This window comes from Falco rusticolus, chromosome 4 (genome assembly GCF_015220075.1).
Source record: "Falco rusticolus isolate bFalRus1 chromosome 4, bFalRus1.pri, whole genome shotgun sequence".
In the NCBI taxonomy this organism is placed as follows: Eukaryota; Metazoa; Chordata; class Aves; order Falconiformes; family Falconidae; genus Falco; species Falco rusticolus.
The window spans coordinates 62,337,748-62,364,202 of NC_051190.1; the positions used below are offsets into that span (position 1 = coordinate 62,337,748).

At 42.3% G+C, this 26,455-nt stretch overlaps 3 protein-coding genes and 1 long non-coding RNA gene across 6 annotated transcripts in view; 2 read left to right on the forward strand and 2 right to left on the reverse strand.

The window, feature by feature from the left end:
* The first annotated feature begins 445 nt into the window (after positions 1-445).
* Positions 446-11,699, forward strand: GTPBP4 (GTP binding protein 4). Its single transcript, XM_037384683.1, has 17 exons — positions 446-555; positions 1,315-1,485; positions 2,772-2,875; positions 2,950-3,086; positions 3,659-3,759; positions 4,183-4,275; positions 4,777-4,968; positions 5,054-5,119; positions 5,952-6,041; positions 6,481-6,591; positions 6,843-6,920; positions 7,029-7,080; positions 7,656-7,756; positions 8,659-8,856; positions 9,725-9,790; positions 10,870-11,004; positions 11,502-11,699. Exons 1-17 carry the CDS (start codon positions 508-510, stop codon positions 11,652-11,654), a joined length of 1,896 nt encoding a protein of 631 aa, XP_037240580.1. The 5' UTR covers positions 446-507; the 3' UTR covers positions 11,655-11,699.
* A 1,439-nt stretch (positions 11,700-13,138) lies between these two features.
* IDI1 (isopentenyl-diphosphate delta isomerase 1) lies at positions 13,139-19,860 on the reverse strand. 2 transcript variants are annotated; one of them, XM_037384685.1, is made up of 5 exons: positions 19,637-19,860; positions 18,792-18,952; positions 17,713-17,805; positions 16,241-16,371; positions 13,139-15,074 (listed from the first exon to the last, which is right to left on the reverse strand). In XM_037384685.1, exons 1-5 carry the CDS (start codon positions 19,768-19,770, stop codon positions 14,757-14,759), a joined length of 837 nt encoding a protein of 278 aa, XP_037240582.1. In that variant the 5' UTR covers positions 19,771-19,860; the 3' UTR covers positions 13,139-14,756. The 2 variants fall into 2 exon arrangements, with proteins under 2 accessions (XP_037240582.1, XP_037240581.1); XM_037384684.1 differs by having other exon boundaries at positions 18,792-18,955; positions 19,637-19,859.
* A 5,345-nt stretch (positions 19,861-25,205) lies between these two features.
* Positions 25,206-26,027, reverse strand: LOC119147297. Its single transcript, XR_005103985.1, has 2 exons — positions 25,456-26,027; positions 25,206-25,293 (listed from the first exon to the last, which is right to left on the reverse strand). It is a non-coding gene; the product is annotated as an uncharacterized LOC119147297 (long non-coding RNA).
* A 78-nt stretch (positions 26,028-26,105) lies between these two features.
* WDR37 (WD repeat domain 37) overlaps positions 26,106-26,455 on the forward strand; it is a 48,593-nt gene continuing 48,243 nt past the window's right edge. For both annotated transcript variants that reach the window (XM_037384126.1, XM_037384127.1), the window contains exon 1: positions 26,106-26,299. The gene's annotated coding sequence lies outside the window, so the exon portion shown is untranslated. The remainder of the gene's footprint in view (positions 26,300-26,455) is intronic.

The following is a 26,455-nucleotide window of genomic DNA, read 5'->3' on the forward strand; positions in this document are numbered from 1 at the left end:
CCATCCTTACTCTCCTTAGTGCTAACGGAAACCAGCCTGTAATCACATAAGCCAACAGGGTGAGGATGTATTTCGCCGTCATGGTCCTACAGGGCACAGAACAACGCTGCTCTAAATCACACCAACAGGTCGTTGTTTGAATCCCCGCTCACGCTCAGGTCTTTCTCTGGCAAGACCCCAACTTAATCCAGCGTGCTGCTCCCCCCCCCGCAGGGCCCTGCGGAGCCCCGCAGCTCCCAGCTCCTCGCAGCCCCCAGCGGCCCCGCCGCAGGCCGCGCAGCGCCCCGAGCTCAGGCGGGCCGGGAGGGCCCCAGGCGGAGCGGGGCTGGGTCGCCCCAGCCCTGGAGCCCGCAGGAGAGCCGCAACGCCCCGCCAGCCCCTCGGCCCCAGCCGCCCTGCCCCGGGCCCTGCCCCGGCGCCTCCCCGGGCCGGAAGCGGCGGCCTCTCGCGAGCGGAACCGCGGCGTTTCCTCTTCCGGCGGCGTGCGGCGGGGCTCGGGCGGCCGCCATGGCGCTCTACAACTTCAAGAAGATCACGGTGGTGCCGTCCGCCAAGGTACGGCCGTCGCTGCCCCTTCCCCGTCCCCCAGCGCCCCACAGCGCGAGGTGGCCCCTCAGCCCGGCGCCGTGCGGCGGCTGGTGCCGCGTGTGAGGACAGCGCTGCCCACCCCCTCACGGCGCTGCCGGCGTGGCCGCGGGCCTCTCCTCCCCCCCCCCCCCCCCGCAAGGCCGTGGACTCGCCCTGCGGTAGTGCGCCTGGGCCTCGCGGCCGGTACCATGGAGGGGGAGGGGGGAGCGGGAGCGGTGGTCTTGTCAGAGAGGAGCACTGCGGCCTTGTGCGTCCTCAGCCGCGCAGGGGTGGCCCCCGCAGAAATCCCCCGTTTCTCAAACCCGTGCCATGCTTAGCCCCACCGCTGCGCGCATTCAAGATAAAAGTTCTCTCCTAGTCTAATGGAGGCGCTTTAGTGACAGGTCTGGTGCGCGGAACGGCGCGGGGGGCTCGGGCCTGCTGTGCTGCGCTGGGGGGGGCAGGGGATTGGCCCGCCGACCCCCCGGGTTCGGGCTCCGGGGGAGCTGGGGTGGCTTCCCGAGCTGCTACTGTGGCAGCTTGTGGGCGGGGGAGCACCCCTCAATGGAGTGAAACCCAGAGGGGGAATGTGCAGAATGCCTGTTACTGCCTGCCCTAAAACATGTTGCAAACCACATATGGAGGGCATGTGCTTAACTGGTCTGTGTACTCCTCCACCAAAACAAAATGTATGGCTTTATAAGAACTTGACGATTCCTGTAATTAATAGTGTTTCCTTGATTGCAGGACTTCATAGATTTGACATTGTCAAAGACTCAGCGGAAAACCCCAACTGTCATTCATAAACATTATCAAATCCATCGGATTCGACATTTTTACATGCGAAAAGTCAAATATACTCAACAAAACTACCACGATCGACTCACTCAAATCTTAACAGATTTCCCCAAATTAGATGTAAGTGCTTTCTTGTTTAATCATAAAGGAGCGTTGCTTTCATGGCATCAGGAATACTTCTTTAGCAGTTTATCGGTTTTATTCGAGTTTATTTTAGCCTGGGTAACATCTTGCTGATGCACCATATAGATTATTTTGACTGATTCCTGGTAGATTTTACTGGGGAATAATTTTAGATAAACTTGTTCTGCAAAAATAGTATGTTCCTCCTAAGAAAGGAAGACTTAAATTGTGCCCATAAATGGTCATTGAAGGATGGGTTTTACAAGGTTTTAGCTGATCAGATAGGTTTGCCAGAAGTTGCTGCTGAATGAAGAGAATGCATGCATTTTTTTAAGTATGTTATTTCTGCATATTTCTTCTTGGCATACGCGTATGTAAATTGTGTTTACGGTTAGTCTTCCCTAGAAAATATTTGCAAGAAGTAACAAATGTCCGCATAGGTCAAATTGCTTCCTATCATCAGTTTTTCAGAAGTTACTTTGACAATATGAACATTGTTCTTGGTCCCGTAAAGGATAGTGTTGGAAACACACTCTAACAAGATGCACATAGTCTTGACTTGCCAACAGCTGCAACTGGATCCATGTGTTCAGTGGGGCTTTTTAATAGGCAGTGTTCTGCTCATGCTTAAATTGTTGACCCACAACCATATTTTTTCCTGATATTCTCATATCCAGTGAGTATTACTGCAGAATTCCCACAATATCTTCTGTGTTGTGTTTAACATCGCATGATGAAATTTCTGCAAATAAATAACATAAGTAGCTGAAATATTTTGTTTAGAAGATTTGAATGAAAGATGCTGCTTCCTTGGAAAGCTGAAGAATTTATTTGGGTACTGGAGAAACCTTTTTTATCCAGTCTTTCACAGAATTTAATGTAGCACTCAGAAAAAGGGAAGAATTAATGTTGTTCTGTGTTTCTGGTATAGCATAAATTTGCTTTTAGAAACTACTGCTGCAGGCTTCTTCCAGTTTCTTACTAAAAAAAAGAAAAAGCCTTCAGAGTTGTAATACGAAGTATTTTACAAAGCAACAGATCAAATGGAAACTCATTTATAAGCAGTCCAAGATGTGTTTGCAAAAGAAATTTAAAGCAATTAAGATTTGTGCATGTAATGACCAAGCAGGTTATTTTTTCTTAGATAATAATGAAAACTGGCTTGTATTGTCATTTTTGTTGCTGTACTGGAGAAAAAAAAAGAATTTACATAGCTGCCAAGAAATAGTCATCTTAAAGAAGGAAAATATTAGGCTTAATTTTATTTTATGCTTTCCTTTTAGGATATTCATCCTTTTTATGCAGACTTGATGAATGTTCTCTATGACAAAGATCACTACAAGCTGGCTCTGGGACAGATTAATATTGCTAAGAATTTGATTGACAAGTAAGGAACATTGATTTCTTTGATCTTGTACCTGCCTGGTTGGTTGTTGGCTAAATTCTTACTTGTCTCCACAGTGTTGCTAAAGACTACGTGCGACTCATGAAATACGGTGATTCTCTTTACCGCTGCAAGCAGCTGAAACGTGCTGCTCTGGGGCGAATGTGCACAATTATCAAAAGGCAGAAACAAAGCTTGGAGTATTTGGAGCAAGGTTTGTGTTATAGATAGGCTAAAATAAGGCATGTGAATTGGATGTAAAATTTATTCTTACACTTAATAACAGTTAGAAGAATGTGTTTAACACAGAATATAGACACAGGAAACAAATACTTCCAAAATCCCCAAGTACTTAGAACCTTGTTTTCTTTGAAAATTCTTTAAATTTTGTGGTGTTACTAACAGTTATAAAACACGCTTTTTTGCTTATGTCACAGCCATGCTTTTATTTCTCCTGATTTTCACTAACATATATTTGAAAAATAGTGCCAAACATTACTACTTACTTCAGGCTTACTATTCCTACAGGTTATGTTGCCTGATTTGGTGAGGTCATTCTAGCTAAAAGACAGTGGTCTTTAGTTTTTAAATATTTATTAAGTTCCCTTTTTTGTTGTATAGATACTTGTGGAATTTGCAAACTGTTAAATGTTTTCATAAATGATTAATCAAATTGGAATGTCAGAGAAGTTATTAATTTGTATATAAACAATTCAGCATATGAATTTTTATTCCATTTCAGTAAAACTTACCTCAAATGTTTGAAAAATCTTTTTAAAATTTCAGTGCGCCAACATTTGTCTCGTTTGCCAACCATTGATCCCAATACACGAACTCTTCTGTTGTGTGGCTACCCAAATGTTGGAAAATCAAGCTTTATAAATAAGGTATGTGAATCTTTTTTTTGGAAATAATACTGAGATACCATTTTTATTTAACTGAATGGGTTATATGGTATACCATACCATATTTAACTGAAATAAGGTAACATTTAAACAATCTGATACCATGATGGCACTGTCTTATGTGAGCAAATTTGGTAGCAAATTCAAATGTGCGAGTAGAGGTTGAATGAAATTCCTGGAGGGATAAATGGAAAATTGTGATAGGTTTCATGCTTAAAAATTATCTTTTCCAAAATAGCATGTATCCCAGTAATATATTTTCTGATAGAGAAATGCTGGCAGAGAAGCAAGAATAATTATTTTTTAACTTTTTTTGTAGCAAACGAAGTATATTATAATTGTGATATGCTGCTTGCAACTTCAGGAAATTTTCAGTACGTGTGTGTGAATTAATTTTGTTTTAAGGTTACAAGAGCAGATGTAGAAGTGCAGCCTTATGCCTTTACCACAAAATCTCTCTTTGTGGGACACATGGATTATAAATATCTGCGTTGGCAGGTAAGAACTGTTACTATTTTGCATTTTCTCTAAAGAATCAGCTGGGTATAAGATGATTTGCCGTTTAGCAATATGAGCTATATTTTTGTGTCTTGATGAGACATGCTTGTGTCTGAGACATGCTGTGCAAGGTGCAGTGTGCCAAATAAGGGCAGTAGTCAGAATCTGTTCTAAAAATGTATCGGTGTGTTTTCAGTTTGAGGGAAGAATGGAAATGGAATTACTCACTCAAGCCAGCTCTACTTTTTATCACTGTCAAATTCTGGGCCAGGGCTTTCCCTACTTGTTCAATACTTGGAGTGTTATTTATTCTGAAACCTCATTCTTCTGTTACTTCATTTTCACACTCAGTTTGGCTGAGTTTACAGTCTTATTTATGACTGAAAGGAAAAAATATTGCTGTCTCAAAAAAGACAATATTGATGAGAAATCAGGCACATATTCTAAAAGAGTGTTTTGATTATTTGGTAATAATGCCTGACTTAATTATGTTAATTTTAGGTAGTAGATACTCCTGGTATTTTGGATCATCCTTTGGAGGATAGGAACACCATTGAGATGCAGGCTATAACTGCGCTTGCACATCTTCGTGCAGCTGTGCTTTACATGATGGATGTGTCTGAGCAGTGTGGGCATAGCCTGCAGGAGCAAGTAGACCTCTTCAGAAATATTAAGCCATTGTTTGCTAACAAGGTAGGTTTGGTTTACATTATTAGTAAGCTCCAGGTTTTTATAACATTATGCATTGAATTATAATTATTTTTTTTCTTCTTGTTAGCCACTTATAATTGTTGCAAACAAATGTGATGTGAAGAGGATTGCAGAACTTCCTGAAGAGAGTCAGGTTAGACTACTACTCTCATCTCTCTGCTGACATTCACAAAAATATCATGCACATGTCTCGTGGACAGCTGTCATTTGTATCAGGCAAAAACTTCTACATGATCATTTCTTTATCTGGCTGTTTAGTAATGTAATGGAAAAGTAGCTTTCCAGATCTTGACCTGTGTCTTTCTTGAGTACTGTTTAATGCATGTCCTTGCATATTGATCCACTCTTTAATCCTTACCCATAAGCTTTCAGTTAGCTCATCATCAATCCTGAGGCAGAGCTCCATGCGTTCTAGCTATTCTCTTAGATACACATGCGAATGTCATAAACGCCAAATACAAAGCAAGTCGCTAATGGTTTCAGAAATCTCTGATGCTGTAAGAACTTCCTATTACTGCTGTAGTTGGAAGTAAAGCTGAATAGCCTTGCTCATTAATTTCAGTAAGAGTTCAGGGAGAGTGAGCACTAGATTGAGAGGTGTTGCCGAACAGTTGCAATAGAAGGTCCCACTGGATAACACATTGTGTATATATGGGGCTAATTCTTTTGTATCTACAAATTCAGGGACACATAGGATTTGGGTTTCTCTCACTCTTTTTCCCCCCTTTCTTTTAATCTCCTTATGGGTCATTTATGGTGGCCTTTTAGAAAATAGTTATTTGTTCATAAAAGAAGAAAGATACAGAACTGTATTTGTGAAGTTTCTGTCATCTGTTCAGAAACATTCTAATAAAATGGTAATAATTTGCATGTATTGGTACTGGATTAGGGATTATGTTCTTGATGTATCGGTATATTAAGAAATGGGCAGAATGTCATTCTTTGGGATAATGTTTCTATTTTAGAAAATATTTGAAACTTTTGAAGCAGAAGGATTTTCTGTAATAGAGACAAGTACTCTAACAGAAGAAGGTGTAATCCAAGTTAAAACAGAGGTAGGTGTCTTTTTCTCTCTGTTAAATTCCAAATGAAGAACTAACATTTTGCCTTATTTGTATGAATTTAATCTCAGTTAAACTTGCATTATAGTTAAACTTTAAGCATTTTACCCTTTATAGCCTGTTAAGCCCCAATGGACTTAGGTGCAAATGGAAAATTGTGTCTAATACAAGTCATAATTTTAAGAAAAATAGGTCATTTTTTTCTGAGTCCTGTTGCTTTCTTTTACTGTCAGCTCATTGTTAAAAAAAACAAAAACATGCATCTTCCATGACACTTTTTATATTAAAATAATTCAGTACTTTCTTGAGAGCTAGTGAGATAACACAGAAGATGAAATGTGAAGCGAGGTATTTGGGATTGAAAGCCTGCTATATCATTTGTTGTATCAGAAAGGCCTCATTCCTTACCTGACGTTGCCATATACACTTTCAGGCCTGTGACAGACTGTTGGCCCATCGTGTTGATACTAAAATGAAGGGAAATAAAGTGAATGAAGTGTTGAATAGATTACACTTGGCCATGCCAACCAAGAGAGATGACAAGGTAGGCTGCATGTTTACAGCATTTCTAGTGTATTTCACAGTACTCTTGAGTAGGATAAGAATTCTGTCATCTTGACATGTGAACAGAATAATATGGTGAAATTTATATCTATAATTGCCTTTGCTGGTGGGAGAGTTAGCTTGGGATATTTGTATTCTTTAGCAATACATTACTTTGCAATAGTGATTTATAGTGTTACAAAAAATTGATTCAAACTTTTTTATTGGGGTGGATCATTGCATTAATTTCAGGAGCGGCTGCCTTTTATACCTGAGGGAGCAGTAGCACGCAAGAAGCGCATGGAAGTAGACACACCCAAGAGAAAATTGGTAGGTGGCATCTCTTAATTAGGAAATAAGCAGATGGATTTTACATTTGCTATATGAGCCCATAGATTTTAAATTAGATGGTATATAAAGCCATGTGTGTCTTTGCAGGAGAGAGATCTTGAACTTGAACTGGGAGATGATTATATTTTGGATCTTCAGAGTAAGTGTGTGATATAAGAATAGTAGTATTATTAAGTAGTAAAGTTTGGCTATTTCAGTCTTAAGGGAGAATACCTAAACCTGACACCTTTCAACTGTGTACCAATGGCACCCTTTTATTGCATAGTGTCTTTTACTTCTGTTCCGAAACTGGTGATCTTCAGTGACTGTTCTTTGTTTTGTAATGTCACTCAGTTGTTTCCCATTTTAGAGTCACAGATGTATAATGACTGGTCTGATGAGTGTTTTTTTCCCATCCATTTTATATTGCACTACCTCATTAATTCTTGATGCTCTCTGTGTTAAGAAAGTATCAGTATGAGAGAGGCTGCATGTATTCTGTTTCAGCTGGATATCTGTTGCATATTACGGCTTGGCTGTGAATCGTGTCATCGAACAGCATTTGGTGGTAGGAAGGTGCCCAGAAATATTTGTAATTGTCAGAAATGCTACCAAATTCTTGCCACTTAGGGATATGGCACTTTTTTTAACTGTGATCTGAGTAGTGTTTTATGTCATTGAACATTCTTTGAAATGATTTTTTGACTCTTTATTACATTTTGTTATGTTTTTAAGAATATTGGGACCTAGTGAATTCATCTGAGAAATACGATAAGATACCAGAGATATGGGAAGGTCATAATATCCTTGACTACATTGATCCGGATATAATGAGAGTGAGTTTTCCATTATTGTTTTTACACTTTTCTTGACTCTTCATTCCTTTATTTTAGTGTAAATTACCTTATTTGTAGATTAAAAAACAATATGTTGTGAGAACAAGTTCTTTTACATTATCTGCACTTGCATGGGAGAAGATACTGTTTTCTGAATGATCAAGGACAGAATTTCAGAAGAACGGAAAAACTGCTTTACCTTGTCTGAATGACGGTGATCTTATCTTTTCCATCCTAAAATAGGAGATTTGCAGAAGTTGTATTTCCTCATTCTTTGACTACAGCCAGAAGGAATGTAGCTAGCAAAGTTTATGTATTATTACTAATACGAAATTCACCCATCAAATTTATGTCTACTGGAGTATAATGTTAAAGCAAATTGACTGAATTCTCAGTTTATAACAGTTTTATTTAATAACGAGCACTGTCCATCTTTCTTGCTGTTTGTTAAGGAGTAGTAGTTTGTGCAGAATGTGGAGCCTGACGGTTACACGCTTGGGTTCATCTGAATTGCTGGTGTTCCAGACTCATGCTGAGTGTAGAAAGAGGTTTTTATTCAGCGTGTGTTTCCAGAAATGACACAGCTAGCACAGTTCACAGCACAGTACATCTGCATTCACACAGTAGACAGTGTCGGGGCAGTCACAAAAATACAGCCAAACTATAAAGTGATGTGATCAAGTTAAGTCGGCATAGTATCGTGCCCCGTAAGTTCACAGTAATCTGTATCACCAGCTGTGTTAAGTGTGGCTGAAGGGGTCATTATCAAGTAATGTCGTTCCTTCTTTGAAGGGCCTGTATACTGTCATGGCCCTGGGCCATACAGAAATGTAATGTTGAGGATTGTAAGTCAAGGATTTGACGAGCATCTTGATTTTCATTTCATCTCTTCAAAATCTAAGAAACTGGAAGAACTGGAGAAAGAGGAAGAGCTGAGAGAAGCTGCTGGAGAATACGACAGTGAACCAGAAAGCGAAGATGAGGAAATGATGGAAATCAGACGGTTGGCGCAACAGATCCGGGAAAAGAAGAAACTGAAAATCCTGCAGTCAAAGGAAAAAGATACTCGAGGTCCAAGGATGCCTAGAACAGCTAAAAAGGCAAGTATAGAACATACTGCTACCAAAGTCTTGCTGATGTGTAATAACTTTATGAAAACATGTGACAGTACTGGGTAGTGGAACTGATCACTTTTTCTCATGTTTCATGCTCTCACTTGCTACATGCTTCCTTCTGTCCTCCTAGGAGTTCTGGTCACTACTTAGTTGTGGAGGCCAAACTAAATGAGTGAGAGTAGCCATTTTTGTTTTCTGTCACACAGCACATCTGTTGTTAAATTCCGTATGTATTTCAGAAAAATTTTTGAAGAATAAGATTCAGCTCTTTTAATTGTGTTGTTGCATTGTATATTGTTACTACAGTTGTTCGATTATTTTAAATTCAAATAATTAGGAGATTTATTTAATTTCTTAAAAGCACAATCATGAAAAATTTGTTAAGGGCCCCTCCCTGTACTGGAAAAGGTGGTGTGTTCACAGGATCTTTTGTGACCAGTCCAGGACGATTGCAAAGTAATAAACTGGTAACTAGACATTTTGAGAAAATGAATCTAGCTGATTTTGCACCCGGTATTTCTTACCTTCCCCAGAGCGTGTGCCTTTTGGGAGAGAAGGAAACATTTCTGACTGAAATACCTGTCACCTTCCCCCAAAAAAGGCAAACTATTTGAAAGATCTTTAGGAAATGCTGGCACATTGCAGTCCTGTGAAGAAGTATTAATGGGTGAAGAGAATTAAGTTGCAATAAATGAAATGGGAAGTTATGACTTTCTTTATCTGCTTGTGGGATATACCAAAGGAATAAATATGTAGTGAATATAATGGGCTTTTGGTGGTATATTAAGACAAAAGATAAGATGGAACCATACTTTTTGGAAAGAAATGTGTTTTCTTAACTATCTTTTTACAGGTCCAGAGGAAGGTGCTAGAGAAAGAAATGACTGATCTTGGGCTTGATATGACTAATAAAGATGATGTAAGTTTTTGCTAATTAAACACAATGTTTATCTAAAAGATCAATTTAATTATATGCTAAATTTCTTTGAACACATTAAAAATGCGTATTACAGTTGGCACAAGAGAGAGGTAGAATCTATTAGGGAGAAAGTAGGGAACCCAGATGAGCCAGTTGATACTGGAATTTCTGAGTGATGTAATCAAAACATGTTGGGTAGGCAGAAAAATAAACTAACATTTATCAAGGATCACATATATATGCACTGCTTTCTATTAGAACTCTTGGATTTTGCATAGGAATCAAGAATGAGGTTTGGCTAAACGTACTTAATTTCAAAGTCTGCTTCATCAGGCTTACCTTTCTACAGTTTTTTAATTCTGTAGAGTTTTAATTGAAGTTTTTGAGGGCAACTGGCATCTTTAGATGTAAGGCAGCTAAAGGACTTCAAACAGATTTGCCTTCAGGAGACATTTCATTTTACAAGAAATTAAAACAAAATCAATTTTGTACAGCAGGTTCAGCAGTACTATGGCTATCTGGATCTTAAGACCTCAAATTCTTTTAACTAAACAAGGAGTTAGGAAACAAGGAATGTCAACACTACACATCTGAAACAAGCATTTATTCTTCTCAGAGCTGACACAGTGAGAAGGAATTTAATACATATGCTGTAGGATGATAAGCCTTCATGTCTGAAATTCTTTAGGGCTGTGTCCTGTAAACAGGGCACTAAGCAGGGTGTTTCTTCATTGCTCTTGTGCTGTTGCAAAATTGCATCAGTATTGCTATCCATTAATTTGTCTGTGTCTTTTTATCCGTTACTTATGAATCTACTCAGAAAAAATACCAGAAAACTGGAGTTAGTAATAATATTGATAATGAAAATAATGTGCTAATAGTCAGCAACATTTGAATATTACTGTAGGACAGAAAGGCAGTGACCAAGAGTTGATAAGGTCTTTGTTACTATGGAATAAGCAATATAATGTATCTCAGTAGTCCACTTCCTGTTTTTTCATATTAGTCTAGTTAGAAATGGAGCATAGTTGAGCGATTGTTTCTTGTTATAATGATTAAAGTGGTATTTTGAATTTCAGGCACATTATGTCAGAAGGTCCCGTAGTGTTACAAGGAAACGTAAGCGTGATGAGTCCGAAACCCCTAAATCCACAGCACGCAGTCGCAGCTCCTCTCGCACACCACGGGATGTTTCTGGCCTTCGTGATGAAAAGGTTTGTTAAAAGTTATTTACCTTTATAGTAGAAGACAGCATGATTGTACTTAAACCAGCTTCTGGGAAACTTCATGCTAGGCTGGTTGTGTTTGTCCAGAGCTCACCTTTCTTCTCTTTGCAATTTCATCTTCTGTTCATTTGGACTCTCTATACTGCAGAAATGCCTAGTTCATTCTTACAAATACGATGTAATGATGCTGACCAAGGAAGTACATGTCAATTTTTTATCTGTAAATGCAAGTATGAAGGAGGAGTTGTACAAACTGTGGAGTTCCTCTCTTAGTAGGTTAGGAATTCCAGGGACAGCGCGACCATATTGTTTGTTAATGTACTGGAAAAGGATTGGTGTCACTTGCAGTGATGCTGTTCTGGAGTTGCAGATGGCTGTCTATGTTTGGTGTTAGTTAATGTCCTTGTTAAAATCACCTAGCTTAGTGGGTTTTTATAAGGTAAAGCTAGCTACCTGAGTTTGTTTGTTTGTTTGTTTTTAAATAGATGGTGAAGAAGGTCAAGATTATGGCAAAGAAAGCTCAAAAGAAAATGAATCGCCTGGGAAGGAAAGGAGAGGCAGACAGACACATATATGACTTGAAGCCAAAACATCTGCTGGCTGGAAAAAGAAAATCTGGTAAAACACAGAGAAGATAAGCCGTCTTCAGAAATAAAACTAAAATCTCAGTTTATTAAAACTAATTTCTAGTCCTGTTTTCCTTTTTGGTAATACAGTGTTTTAAAAGTATGTGGTTTGTGTTAGTGGTTGATCATTCCATTTTCTTACTCCTGACTTTCACGTAGCAGTAAAGCATTCAAAGTTCTACGTAAAACTAGATTTAAAATGAGGTTAAATCTAGAAATGTGAAATATTTGTTCATGAAGCTACCCTCAGAATTAAAAATGCACAGCTTCATAAAGTAACACATCAGGGAGGTTTGGTTTTCTGTGTGCAAGTTAATTCTTTGATGGGTAGTCAGCGATGAGTGTATGTCACAGGTAGGGGCTGAAACTGGTGGGGGGGGTAATGGGAGACAGAAAAGTACTGCATGAAGTCCACATTCCTGCACTGACCCTGTTCTGAAAGACAGGAGAAACGCTGCCAGTTCACAGAGCTGAACGGTGACTGAAGCTCAAGGAGTAATTGCCAGCTTTAGCACTGACCTGCCATCTGTTAAAACCTAAACCAGCATGGGCTGGGAAGGTTACAAGTTACAACTTTTAATATTTCAGATCAATGTAAATATTTCAGGTATGTAGAAAATGACAATCAGACTGAAATTTTGTCCTGAGTGCATGTCAGTTATGCTACTGTCATCATCTTCTGCTTAGGAAGCCTTTGCTCTTCAGAAGCTGATAGACAAGAATTCTGCATCTGTTCAAGGCAAAGTACATTGTCAAATGTGAAATATTCCATTTTTGTCCCTAGTTGGTCAAGAACAAGGTAGGAATTATCTAGGGTTTCATAAAATTGTGCATTATAAATGTGTTGCCTGAACAACACACTTAAAATGTACAGTTTTAAAGATTAAATGGGTATCCAATGAAATATGCATATTAAAAAACAACCAATCAACCAGGTAACAGGGAAGAATCCTTAAATTATTATTGCTTTTTAAATACAACAGGGTAAGGATCATAGAATGGTTTGGGTTGGAAGGGACCTTAAAGATCATCTGTTTCCAAGGACCCTGCTGTGGAGGGTTGGAAGGAAAATGTTCAGATGTCACCTTTAGCATACTGGAGCACAGGGTGTACATGCGTACGCTTTCCCTCATCTACTTCACGTAACAAATTCAGTATTAAAAACATACTGTAATGCTGCAAAGTAGTCCAATGTCAACAAAAACTTTAATATCAAAACTTTAAAGGGATTCTGAAGAACTGTTAGAACTTTGCTTTCAGCTTCCTTATGCACGTTATTTCTACTTGAGGATATGCTTTGTCAGCTTGTGCTCCAAGGTGAGCACTTGAACTAGAAAAGCAGAACTTTGTTACAGGAAATTCGTGCCCTGCTGCCCACCCCCCCCCCATCCCACTGCTTCAGTGGTCAACAGGGATGGTGTTGCTCATAGTGTAGTAATGACCAGGATTATTCTCCATGTGGCTCAAAGTCTGGAAAGAAAAATGACAATCCAAAGTTTTAGGTTAGGTATTTTAATCATAGTCTTATATTTAAGATAGTGTTTTATTTAAAAAGTATTTTAAGTATTTGAAACGTACTCAATTACATTATTTGTACAATGTGGCTGATTGCACTGAGTTCAAGACAGCTGTTCATTGCATCACTATTCCCTCACCCACTATTTGCTTCAAAACAATAAATCAGTTCAGGTCAAATTACAACAAACTGGGCTCCAAAACCTGTAGGTGCTGAACCACTAGAGATGGCAGCACATAGAAGGTTCAGTGCTGCAGTCACAGCTGGGGCAAGAAAGAGAAGTATCTTAGCCACTGTAAAAAAATTAGCTTTACCTTGAAACCACAGACTAGTTACAACCATGTTTTACATGCAATGAGAAGTGGTATGAAAAACATCCTATTTCATCAAGACACCTCTGCGAGAAGTGAACTGAAATCTCAGTGGAGTTGCCTGCTCACAGAAGAAATCACTATTACGCTTTTTTGGGGGAGAAAACCCAAATCCAAGAATTTTAAATTCAAAGTGAGATACTGTTGATTATTTGATTTTAAAAAAGCCTTCCATTTTACTTGTTTCTAGCAATTGACTGCACAATCAGAGGATTAGCTCTTTTCCAAGTAACTGAAATTAAGACCTGGTATAAACTCATAAATTGTCAATCTTAAATTTTGGAGTTTGAGGGGTCTGAGTTCTCCAGGAATGATTTGCAGTGGGTGTTGCAGGGAAAAAAGCTTTTATCAAGATGCCTTTGTTTTCTGGAAGATGGGAAAGAGTCATTTAATGCACATCCCTTCTCCAAAGGCAGGCCATCTTCTATATTAGATAGGTACCAAATACATTTGGTATAATTAAACACCGCCAACACCACCTTTTTTTTTTTTTTTTTAAAAGAGATGTCCAGTACTCTGCCATCAACTCACCAGAAAAGGTAGTAGGGAAAAAAACCCCAAACAAAACCTGCAATGTTTATTATCTAAAGCTGTGTGTGACACTGCAGCACGTCAAAGTGAAACTCAGTCCACACAGATAATCCAATTACTTAAGCTTTTATGTGTTTGGTTAATTATAGAGTAGCTGAAGAGATTTGCTGTCTGCAATTAAAATCATCCTGATTACTTTGAATTAATTGTTGGGTTTTTTTCAGGCAACTAGTCATCTCACCATCAATGCAGGGCTCAAATTCATTTGTAATCACTACTTTAGAAGGCATAGTAACATACAGCTGAGAATGTACCAGCTCTAACAAGCTGGACAGGACTCGCCCAACTTGCCCTGCCAGCGTGTGTAGCTAGGTGAGGGAGTAAGAGCAAACCAGGCACACACAGACTGAGGATCTCATGTCACACCAGGTAACGGAGGAAGATGGACCCAGGGGTTTCTTACATTACCATCACCCATTTCACATGACAGCAAGCTTAACTCACCCAAGACAACAGGGCTGGGGGGAAGGGGAGGTCAATACGGAAGAAAAACTCATTGGCTATAACCATCTCTGTGTAAAGTAATTAAACATGCTCCAGGTGAGCAAATCTTCTGCACTCAAGAGTCATAATCTACCATAGTATTAACAGGACAGCACATCACTGCTAGCTTTCAGCATCTTTTATCCCACCTATTTACATTCGATGTATTTTTTCATGATCAACAAATTTGTTCAAGTTACTTAAGTTATCCCACCACTTAAAAAGAAAGGTCTCTGCAATTAGTTTAAACCACGGAGTAATCTTAACTTCATTCTTGGAAGCTTTGTCCAAGAGCTGTTTCAGTTCTTTCTGTGTCACGTAGCAGTAGCTTTGGATCTCATTAGGGTCGGGATTCAGCATTACGTCCTTCTGTACAAACAGGATATAGTCTATCTCATGTTCACCCCAGATCCCATCAGACTTGGCCTTGTAGTGAATCCGCGTCAGGTAGGAGATTTCTTCTGGAGTTACCTATAACCAGAACGCTTGTCAGAACCGGAGCCAAAGCAGAACAAGTGCATAACTAGGCATTACAGAATTAACAGCTATTAGGCTCTTCCTTAAAAAGTATTCTCCCCCTAAGTGCACAATTGCCATGTTCTTTGTGAAGAATTACTATGAATAAAAATATATATACTGCACTTTGATGACATGAATTGCACAGCATTCCTCTAGTCAGACTCACTTTGTAGTATTTTGGAGTGAGTATATATTTTTGGAGTATAATTGAGTGGATTTCTTCTATACAGTAATTTCAAATAATGTTTACCAGACTTTAATACACATTTACTGAAGCACTGATGAACACAAACACTTGCACCCACCTCTCACCTCCCAAGGAAAGCACCTGACTGCTACTTAAAGCCAATGTCAAAACTGGTACTGACAGGCCCCACAGAACCCTGACCTACCAGGGATCTGCACAGGCTGCAGACCGGGTAGTTCGTTCTGGGCACAACCCGAGCATTGTGTTTCCCCGTAGCACACTACTGCCACATCCTGTGGCACAAACATAATTAGTTATAAAACCTGGGAAGAGATTTTGGCCATGAGCACAATTCAGCTAGCTTCAACCTGCTCTCTGCATACTCCCAAACTGCCACCAGAAAGGAAGGTACCAGAAGTGAGCTGCGTGACTACTCTGGAAGAAACACCGAGTGCCCAGGCCACCCTACTTCCTGTAGGGAATTTGGGATTGCAGAGGGACTTGTACAGGGATGCTGGCAGCACACTCGCAGTGATGCTCTCCAAGAGCTCCTGTATCAGAGAATGCTGACAGAGCTCAGCCGTCAGCCTGGAGGAAGGATGGCACAGCCCCTTCCCCTAGCCAAGCGGGGCAGCCTGACCAGCTGGAAAACATGCAGGCACCCAAAATTAGACACGAAGCAATGCAATCCTTTACAGTGCAATCTCCTCTTTGGCTCCTATTTAGTTTGAGCAGTGGAATATTCTGAAATACCATTTACAGAGATAAGCTTTGAGACTCCAGGATATAGACAAAGTAGTCTCAAATTGACTAAGTTCCCTACATTTCCAAAGCCAAATTCATTTTCAGGTTTCAGGCTGACCCTATCTGCCAGATGCAGTTTGTAAATGGGCAAACACTGGCAAAAATTGCTTCTCCCTCCCTCCTTTACCTGCTCCATCGGAATTCCTAACTCTGCTTTTAGTCGTCTCTGTGCTGCTCTCCGAACACCAATGGCATTATTTTCTTCCAGTTCTAGTGGATGGCTTAGAGGATGACTGCAACAAGTGTTGGTAAAACAATCTGCAAGAAGTTTGTATCGGCACATTTTTGTCACGTATAAACCATTGGGGAAAACAAAACAAACCCCCAGAAAATCCCCAGAGATGTAGGACAGTCATTCAACACATCACAGTTGCAGAGAAGAGTCAGAGAAGGAGGATATTTTCACCTCTTATTTTTCTTTACACATTTTGCACGAGGATTTGCCTCTACTAAGTACTCCTTTGCAGGTTAGTGTTTGATACACATGAAAGATGTGCATTCTCACACCCAAGATAGCATCAACTTAAAAGTTGATAAAGACCTTGTTTATCCTGCAAATGCCATTTGAAATTACTTTGGGGAGCTTATATGCAACAGAATATTGAAAATATTCCCAGACCTTCAAGACCAGCTGACAGCAGAAGTAAATAAGCAGTTTATGCTTGTGTTTAAAGGCCAGACCCACTATACTCTGTTCAAAGTATAGAAAACTGTTCTCAGTTACGTAGAATAACTGTGATTGGCCAACGTTTTATCTGTAGAAGTCTAGCTTGAAATCATCTAAGCCAGAGTCAGATTACCTACAAACTACACTCAAGCATTTTGATTAGTTAGTAGTCAAGGAAAAAATTAAAACCAATCTCTAAAGTAAAGATTCCTTTGGAAGGAAAAAAAGGTCTTCCTTCCTCAAGTTGAAGAGGATTAGAAACACCTGTATTTGTTTTCCTTCTGAAGTGCTGAAACAGACAGCTTTATGCTTCCTCCAACATGTCTCATGTAAGTTATTTTTCTTTCATTCCACTTCTTATTTTTATGCCTCTCCATTTGTGTTTGATAGTAATAGCTCAGGAGTCTTCAAACATCATGCTTTATATGGTTTGGCCACATAGTTTCATTTCTTCTATAGTTAAAAAAGCATTTGTTAAGAAATACGCAGATAAAAGCCTGCAGACCTCACCAGAGCACAATGCAACTGCTTCCACACAGTAGGGCTCTGCTATGCATCAGCTACATGTCTTTACCAGTGGAATGAGAACACCTTCCACAGCTACCAGAGCAATTTCTTCAGCTCCGCTAAGTATGTCTTGCAGCAGAGGAGGTAAACTCACACTCTGCACTTGCGTAAATAGGATCAAACATGTCAGGGAACAATCATTTCCTAGGAACACCTATAACAATAAGCTAGCGTTCTCATTACCTTAGTTCATCCACAAGATATGTACATCTTGAACTCTTTAAGAGTATTTAGAACCATCTCCTCTCCAAAGTAGTAAATTCTAAAACCTCGGAATGAGTTAACACTGCAAGATTAGACTGGCATATTTTTTAAGATACTGATTTAAATAAAACATTTTGATAAATACATATTTCAGTACTAACCTGGAAATGTTATTTTTGCACTTGACCTCTGCTGCAGCAACAGTTTATTTTCTGTATTAAATAAGAAAACACTGAAAGCTCGGTGCAGTAAACCTAAAAATAAAAAAAACCAGAAAGCACTATTTAACAGAGGAGAAAAAGAACATAAATACAGTTTAAGAGCTTAGAATGGCTTCATTTTGGGATAATGAATCTAGAATTCATATATGTTAAAACCCAAGGATTTAATAAAAAACTCACAGTTATTATTTAGGTTTCCATGGCAGCTTATGCAAAACATCATGAAATGCTAAGAACAACAATGCAACAGAAGAGTTCTACTAAACTTGGTCAGCCCACCATTCTGAACACGCACCTTTGAGCAAGCTAAGGAGGGCTCAGCATCCATGAATTTACTATCAAAAGGAGATGGCTCAAAAATTCTGAAAAAACTGTATGGAATTTCAAGATGCTTCTAGAAAAGTACAATGCAAAATAGGCTCCCTTAAAAACAGTACAATTGCTGTTTTCTGCAGCTTTTGAGTTTGTTATTCCTCACTCTTCAGGAAGATGTTTCCCCCAAGTACAGAAAAGGAGGTCACAAACTACTATGAGATTCAAGAATCTGACCAACCTCAAATAAAACCCACAATCAGTTAGAATGACAACCAACAAAAGAGCCTTTCCTATTAGCAGTATATGAAGTAGAACTCTGTGTGTACTATTTAAAATTCAAAGACTCTTCTACTTGAGAAGAACTCAGCAAAGAAGCAAGTCACATTCTTTAGAAAAGGCTACACAGAATCAGGTAGCTACAATAGGAAAAGAATATTGTCATTAAAATGTGACTCAAAAATATTCATCAAGACGTACAGCTTATATCCCAAATCACAGATTTCTCTCCTTTGTTGCTGCCTCCAATTGTGTGTTCCTCCATACTGCAGTATTTTTTTAAATTAGGTATTATATGCTGGAGGAGTAGGAAGATGTGGGGAAGTACTTGGTCTGGCCTAAGATTAAGGCTTTCATTTAATCGTGACTATACTTCTGATAATATTCAATCAACTTAATGGTTCAATTAGAAGGTAAGCAAGCTGTACCTTTATCAATGTTTTCATTCAAGTGACAGTTTTTCTTGGTATCTGCTCCAACCTTATTATCATTTTCATCGATAAGGATGCACATTTCTGCCAAGAGCTGCACCTGCTGCTCATCCAGGTGATCCGTGTTTACTTCAGGCATCCTGATGGTAGCAGAGGTTCTACTAAAAAAACAATGAAAAGTCATTCAGTTATAGTAACATCTATAAGATTGTGATCAGTGTGAGAAATAATCCAATGGCTAGGTTTTCCAGCACAGTGTAAATTGTGCACCAACTGTATTTTGGGGGGTTTACAAGCTTTTAGATTTCAGACGTTTCCTATCCATAACACAAATCACATAGCAACATTTTGTAGGAGCTTGAAAGATTTTTTGTTTCTCTGAAGGCCCATGCAGCAGCTGCTGCAGGAGAGCCGCGCCAAACGTTAACATGTGGATCGGCTGGCAGAATGGGAACCCCAAACGTGACCCCAAACAACGCTCACCCTGCCTGCTCCCGCAGCCCGTGCATGCTCTGCACTAAGGCTGGGTTACATTTACAACGCCAGACACCGTCTGCACCGGTATTTCTCCCTCTCCCCACCAGTAAGAGCCAACAGGGCTTCCCTGATGGGGACACGCAGCCCAAGGCACTTCCAGAACAGCCACACCGTCACCGCGGCCCCGCTGCACGCTCCAGCCAGCCTCCCACCCCGCAGCCCCCTCGCCCGCCGGGCCCGCTCCCTCGGCGGCTGCCCCGTCGCCCCGCAGCCCCCTCCCCCGCCGGGCCCGCTCCCCCGCCCCGTCCCTTGGCAGCCCCTTCCCCGCCAGGGGCGGCCGTCGCCCCTCCGCTCCCCTCCCTCACCTTTCAGCCCAGGCCTGCCCCCTGCAGCGGCCGGCGGCGGACGCGAGCGGCTGGCGGCAGCGGCACCAACGCCCCTGAGGGACGGGGGCTCGGCGGCCGCCCGCGGTAACGGCGCGGCGCAGCACGCGCCACATGGCCCGTCACCCCGCCGCCGCCAATGGCAGCGCCCCCGAGCACCAACGTCACCGCATCGCCCGATCGCCCCACCGCGGCGCGGTTGCCCAGGAGGCGGGGCTAGCAATAACAGAGGGGAAAGGCATCGGGCGCAGCCAACCGCAACACAGCTAAGTAGAGGCACTGACCAATACGGAGAGGGTCTAACGGCGGGCTAGCCAATGGGAAGGGGGACGCCGCATGACTCGCGGCCCCGCCCAGCGGGGCACGGCCATTTCCGGCAGGCTGGACAGCGCGGGGCGGGGCGGGGCGGGTGGTGGAGGGCTCGGGTCTCGTCACCAGCCGCCCCTGAGGCAGCGTCAGGGCCCGATGGCTGCGGGGGATGTGCCGGGTGCGCAGCCGCTCGGTGGAACCTGCGCCAAGGCTGACGGGCAGGTTCGCCAGGTTGGGGCGAGGGTGCGTGTTGATCAGTGTGGTACAGGCTGGGCCGGGCACAGCAGGAGAGCGGCCTGCAGGCCTTCGTCTGGGCAGCGAGCCTTTTGCTGTGACTCGCAAAGGTGAAATATGGTGGGTTTGGGGTTTTTTTGTTGGGTTTTTTGTTTGTTTTATAATAAGGAGGTTTGAGTATTTCTAACGTGAAGCACCACTTACTGGCTTTTCACCCACCCGTAAAAACCAAAGGACCGCACCAAAGCACCAGCTCCTACAAATGTTCTTGCGTTTGTGGCAAACCATTCCTGGACTGCCTTTCTGATCAGTTCTGGGAGCATTCTTTCAGGTAGATGCCATAACCACCAGACTGTAGAGTTGCAGGGCTTTACGGCAGCCTCTGTAGCGTGCAATCTTTGATGTTTTTCTTTGCTCCATAGTAGAATCCCTTGAATTCAAGAGGTTAAGTCTGTGCCGTACAGATGACAACCTGTGGCACTTGTTGAGGTGGGGCGTACTGGTCAGTTGTCTCCTTCACTGACAGCTAGTTTGTTGAAAACAGTTCCTGTATTACTCAAGCTCTGGAATTGCCTAACTCATTAAGTTCTTAAGGGACACAGAATGAAATGCCTGGCTTCTGGACAGGAATCAAGTGTAGGCGAGATGTCAAGATGAGCTGCTCAGATAGGGTAGTTCCAGATAGGCACAGACACCCAGCCTAAAGGCAGAGGAGCTTCAATACCAGCCTCTGTAGAAACTTCACCGTAGTTGAGTACCTTCTGAGCAAGACTTATTTTGCTGTTTTATTGCCTTTCCACAGATTTGGATTTATGTTTTGATTCCATAAAAGGCCTAGAAATGACATTTCATGTGTTGTCTTGTGAGGCATTATTCTTTCTGATTGCCTATCAACTCATGTTCCAGCATTTCAGTCTGGTTTGTTCTGATTTTTCCTATGAACAGGACAGATGGCCATTTAGAGATCCCAGTAGCAGAACAAAATGTTCAGACTAACAGTGCATATCTTAAAAGATGGGTATCTTACAAGGGTTCCCCTGTGCAGAGCTTGATGAAGGGAGAGTAAGGGCAGAAGATGGTTTGAGTAGAAGCCACTTGAAACCAGCAGAGAGCATCAAAAATTAAAAAAAAAAAAAAGTATGAGAATGTGCCAGATGCTGCGTATCCCTTTAACTATAGAAAACACAACGTAAGAACATTAATGTTAATATTGTTATTCATTAATATACTACAAATGTAGTATTATCACAGGAACACTAATAATAATTAATAAGCGTCTCAGAAAGGACTGAAATGTACACAGATTACTTTTTATCCTGAGTCGCTGTTAAGCATGAAAACACAGTAACAGGAAATTGAGCTTTGCGGAAATACTGAGGACATCCTTTACCATATTGATCACTTGCTAGTTTCATTGTTCCACGTGAAAAAAATCGTATCAAATTTATCTTCTATTATTCTCCTAATGTAACCAATTACAAACTACACAAATCTATCAAAAATGCTCTTAACTACTGAGATGGACATGCAAACCAGCATTTCATATTAAGACAACAGAGTTAACCAACCCTTCCTGAGAGAGAAGCTCTGTTGCAACAGAAACTTCTGCCCTAAAAGAGAGAGATAGTGTCTGTACATGGGTGGGGCACAGCTGATTGGTGACATACACCAATGAGCAGGTCTACACAGTGATGTTCAGGCTGCAGGGTGGAGGGATACCAGAAAAATGTCCCTATAGATAATGGAGAAAAGAGACTTTTTTTCCTAGTGGTAACTGTTGAGAACTTCTATATCAGCACTTTAAAACCTGATGCTCAGAAACAACTATAGTTCCCGTCTTGAGCAGAGAAACAAAGCATTTCACCTGGAGCAATGTTGGTGAGCACCACGTCTGACAAGTCCTAGTGGATAATGAGAGGTAAAAAGCAGCCAAAAAGGATGAGAGAGACAAAGTAAACCCTTTTCACAAAACAGACAAGGGAGAGACCTCCCAAGCCTTTAACTAGAGACACTTTCAGTATTAGGTGTTTTATGTCACCTGTATCATCTTTCCTTGTGTGCCCTTCCAGACTTGCCCTGTACCTTCAAAGAAGCAATTTGTGTTGAAAATAAAACATCCTCATTTTTGTAATGGTATGCATTTCACTGAAACCTCAGAACTTTACTCCTCCCCACATAAACAGAAACATGCCTGAAGTGACATACACATGCCCTTGAGACTTCATTTAATTTATGCATCTCCTGAAGTCTGCTGACTTTCCAAACGCTCTGCTAACAAGGGAAAAGCAGTTTCTTGGCACCACTGGGAAGCTTCTCATTTCCCTTGAAAATCCAACTAGCTGCAAATCACTGACAGAATTTTGCTATCTACTAAGATAAAGGGAAATGCAACCCCCATCAAACTGGAGGAAAACATCTTAATTCTCCAGCAAGTTAAACAAGTACACAGTAAACCACAGGATGAAGCAAATGCTGAACAAACTTGGGATTTGACCCCAGCCTAGAAAGCATAGACTCTTGAGACATGCCTCTCCTCTGTTTTCAGCTTTGCCAAGGAAAATTAAGGGTTTCTTTGCACCCTTCAAATCCAGCCTGCCTCTTTTTAAGCTTCCTGTTCACTGGCTCTAATGTTTAAGACTTCCAGTTCACCCTTCTCAGCAATAGAGCTATCCGTGTTCCTGGTCTCCTTGAAGAATCCTTCTCAGAAGTCTGCTCCTGCCCTGGAGTCATAGCTCTTCAGAAAACATTTATCTAAGTGATCCACTTATGTACAGAGCAAACAACAGCCCAGGTTTTATCTGAATTGGGAGGTAAATACTTCCCAGTCCTAACTAATCTGCTGTTGTTCACTTGACCCTTCTCTTTTAAAAGGCCTATTTCAGGAAAGTGGGTTTGCTTCAGCTTGCTTCAAAGACAGATGGCTTTGTAGTAAAAAATGTAATACATGTATGCTAAATATATATAAGTAGGATCTTGTATTTGCATTCAGTTTTGCTATCTCAAGCATAATGGAAAGAATGCTGTGATGGATGGCTTCCAAATGTTTTTGTACAGCATAAGGTGATGATTAATGATATAGGAAACAACTCTTTTAGGAAGGAGTTATTAGGAGGTTTCCTGTATGAAGGAAGAAATAACCCTTGAGCCCTTTTCTCCTTTAGATCTGTTTGTCTTTTTTCTTTCTTTCTCTGGACAGGATGCTCTGCCTTTTCCTGCTACTTTTACAGGTTTGGAAAATCTTAATTTAGGAGATTCAGCTATTATTCTGTTGCTGGTTTCCTAAGCCTTGTATCTTGTCCTCTCGAGTCCAGCCAGCCAAATGTGCAGAAGTAGGTCTGGAAGGTGATGTCCAGGTTAACCTAACTTTTGCCAGTCTGTTTACTGCAATATGTATTAAAAAAGCTTCTTAGCTGTTGATAGTCACAGAATGGTTTGGGTTGGAAGGGACAGTAAAGATCACCTAGTTCCACCGCCCCCGCCATGAGCAGGGACACCTTCCACTAGACCAGGTTGCTCAAAGCCCCGTCCAGCCTGGCCTTGGGCACTGCCAGGGACGGGGCACCCACAGCTTCTCTGGGCAACCTCTGCCAGTGCCTTGCCACCCTCCAAGTGAAGAATTTCTTCCTTGTATCTAATCTAAACCTACCCTCTTTCAGTTTAAAGCCACCCTCACCCCCCACCCCTTGTCCTATTGCTACTTGTCCTTGTAAAACGCCCTTCTCCAGCTTTCTTGCAGACCCCTTTAGGTACTGGAAGGTCTCCCCGGAGACTTCTCTCTTCCCCAGGCTGAACAAGCCCAACTCTCTCAGCCTGTCCTCACATGGGAGAGGTGCTTCAGCCCTCTGGTCATCTTTGTGGCCCTGCCCTGGACTCACTCCAACAGGTCTATGTTCTTCTTACGTTTGAGGCCCCAGAGCTGAATGCAGTACTCCAGGTCGAGTCTCACGAGAGCAGATGCTAACTAGTACTGCTAGTTAGATATGATACCAACTTGTACTGCACTGTTTCCCTAGGCTCCTGTATTGCTATCTGTGTCTCATTTTAAAACAAGTAGTTTGTGAAAAAGCAGGTGCAGTCTTTTGTTCTTATATTACACAGTGGCTGCTACTGTTGTAGTGCCATGACAAAACCAAACTGGTAACAGGGCTAGAGTGACAATGGGCTGCTTCCTGTTCTTTTCTCATTAGAAAGCAACTGCGGCCATGCAAGGCCTGTTAATTTTCAGGTCAGAGCCACCCTGTATCATCGAAAAAGTTGTGTAAGCCCCTGTCTTTACTTATTACAGTATTTTTCATTTCTTCAGGAATAAAATGGTCACGTCTGTTTTTCCCCCTGCTGGTAAAGAGTGAACTTCTCCAGAGGATAAGTTGCCACCTGTTTTCCCAGGCAAATCTCAAATGCAGATCATTGTGCCCTCGCTGGACATCTTTTTTCTTCATACTTATAGCTAAAGCTGTTATGGTACAGTAGAATTATATTTGGATGAAGTAATTTTGGTAGGAATAATGAGGCTTTAAAAAATGTTTGGTTGGGAACTGAATAGCTGAGGACTTGAGTTGTGACTTGGCTAAGATGGCTGAGATAACTGCAACTGCACCAACTATAAAGAGAATTTAAAGCATCAAACAGTTGCATTTGGTCAGGTTCTGTTCAGGCTTCCTGCTAGACAACTCTGTTCCAGCTCTCGTCCATCTTTTGCCTGTTCTGTCTTCCCCCATTTCCTCTCCTTAAAGCCATTTAGCCATTCATTTTGCTTCCTTTTCTCTTTTTGGTGGCTTTGAAGAAGGGAACAGGTTAAAATTATGGGAAGTTCTCAACCAGTTAGGGCGTTTATCTTGTAGAATGACCTCCAGCGATGGAAAACCTACAGCGATGCTAGTAAATAGGTAAAACACACCATTTTTGTCAGTGTTAATACAGCTGCAGTTAAGACATGACTGCACAGGATGAGGTAAAAAGGAAAAAGAAGACGAAAGAGCAGCAGGCATAATTGTAGCTGGGAAGCACATGAAAAGAAAATGTAATATTTTCAGCCCTCACTGAGGCACATGTTCTTCTGGCCTTTCCACAGATCTCTTCTAAGGCAGCCAGATAATCTGCAGGAAGAGAGAAAATAATTAGGCAAAGGCCTCTTTTGACTTTCACAGTCTGCTACAATGAATGGGAGTTTTAGGTGAACGTTTCTTCTAAGTGTTAATCAGCAAAGGAATTAATCACATTTCAATTATGTGTTGTAAGCTTCAAAGCGAACAGCCTACTTGCAAATGTAGTGGTTAGCTTTGATTCACTGCTTCTCTCCTATCATCTGCAGATGCAGTCAGCAAGTCTGGGCTCAGTATTTTCCAGCCATTCTGTATTAGAAAATAAGGAATTCCAGCGTGTTTCAGGGGAGTTCCATCTCCCTTGCCAGTCCACAGCCATCCACTCGGGCATCAGTTTGGCTGCAATGCAATTCAGATGTTTGAATATCGGCGTTAAATCAAGCCCTAGGTGTTGATGTTGGTGCAACCTGGGGGACGCCGGGTGGCCAGCTAAGCACTGAGGCGTGGGGCTGTGGGCGCGGGGCCGTTTGCCCCGTCCCTCGCAGCATACCCGGGCCTGCGGCCGGGGGGATTCGCGTGCCGGTCCCCTGTTCGCGACCGCACCACAGGCTAAAGGCCGCACACGCCCGGCAGCGGTACGGCGCCGGCACCCCTGCCATCGCCCCACCGGGGCTCACGCCGCCACGCCAAGCGAGCCGTCCGGCGGCGGCCCGTACCCGGGTGCCGCTGGCATTTCCGGGCCTCCGGGCCGAAACCACCCGCGGCTGCGGCCACCGGGCGGGAGAGGGGCCTGGAGCGGCCGCCCACAGCCCGGCCCGTCGCCATAGCGGCGAGCGGGGGCCGCGCGCCGCTTCCGCCCGCCGCCGGATGTGGCCGCCAGGGCTCCTCACCCGCCGGGCGCGCGGCTGCCGGAGCGCGGCGCTGGGCTCCTCGCTGCCGCCGTTGGCCCTCCTGCCCTTCTTCTCCTCCTCTTCCTCCTCCTCCTCCCCGTCCCCCTTACCCTCCCGCGCCGCCTGCGGCCCTGCCCCTTCCCGCCCGCCGCCCCGGCTGTGGCTGACAGGTGAGTGCGGGCGGCCGCCGTGCCCCCCTTCGGCGCGCCCCTCAGCGGGGCGCAGACCCTCCGCCATCTTCCCGCCCGGCGCGTCCCCCCGCTGCGGGTGGCGGCGGCTCCCTGAGGGGGTGCGGGCGCGGCGCGGCCCGGCCCGGTGCGGGGGGA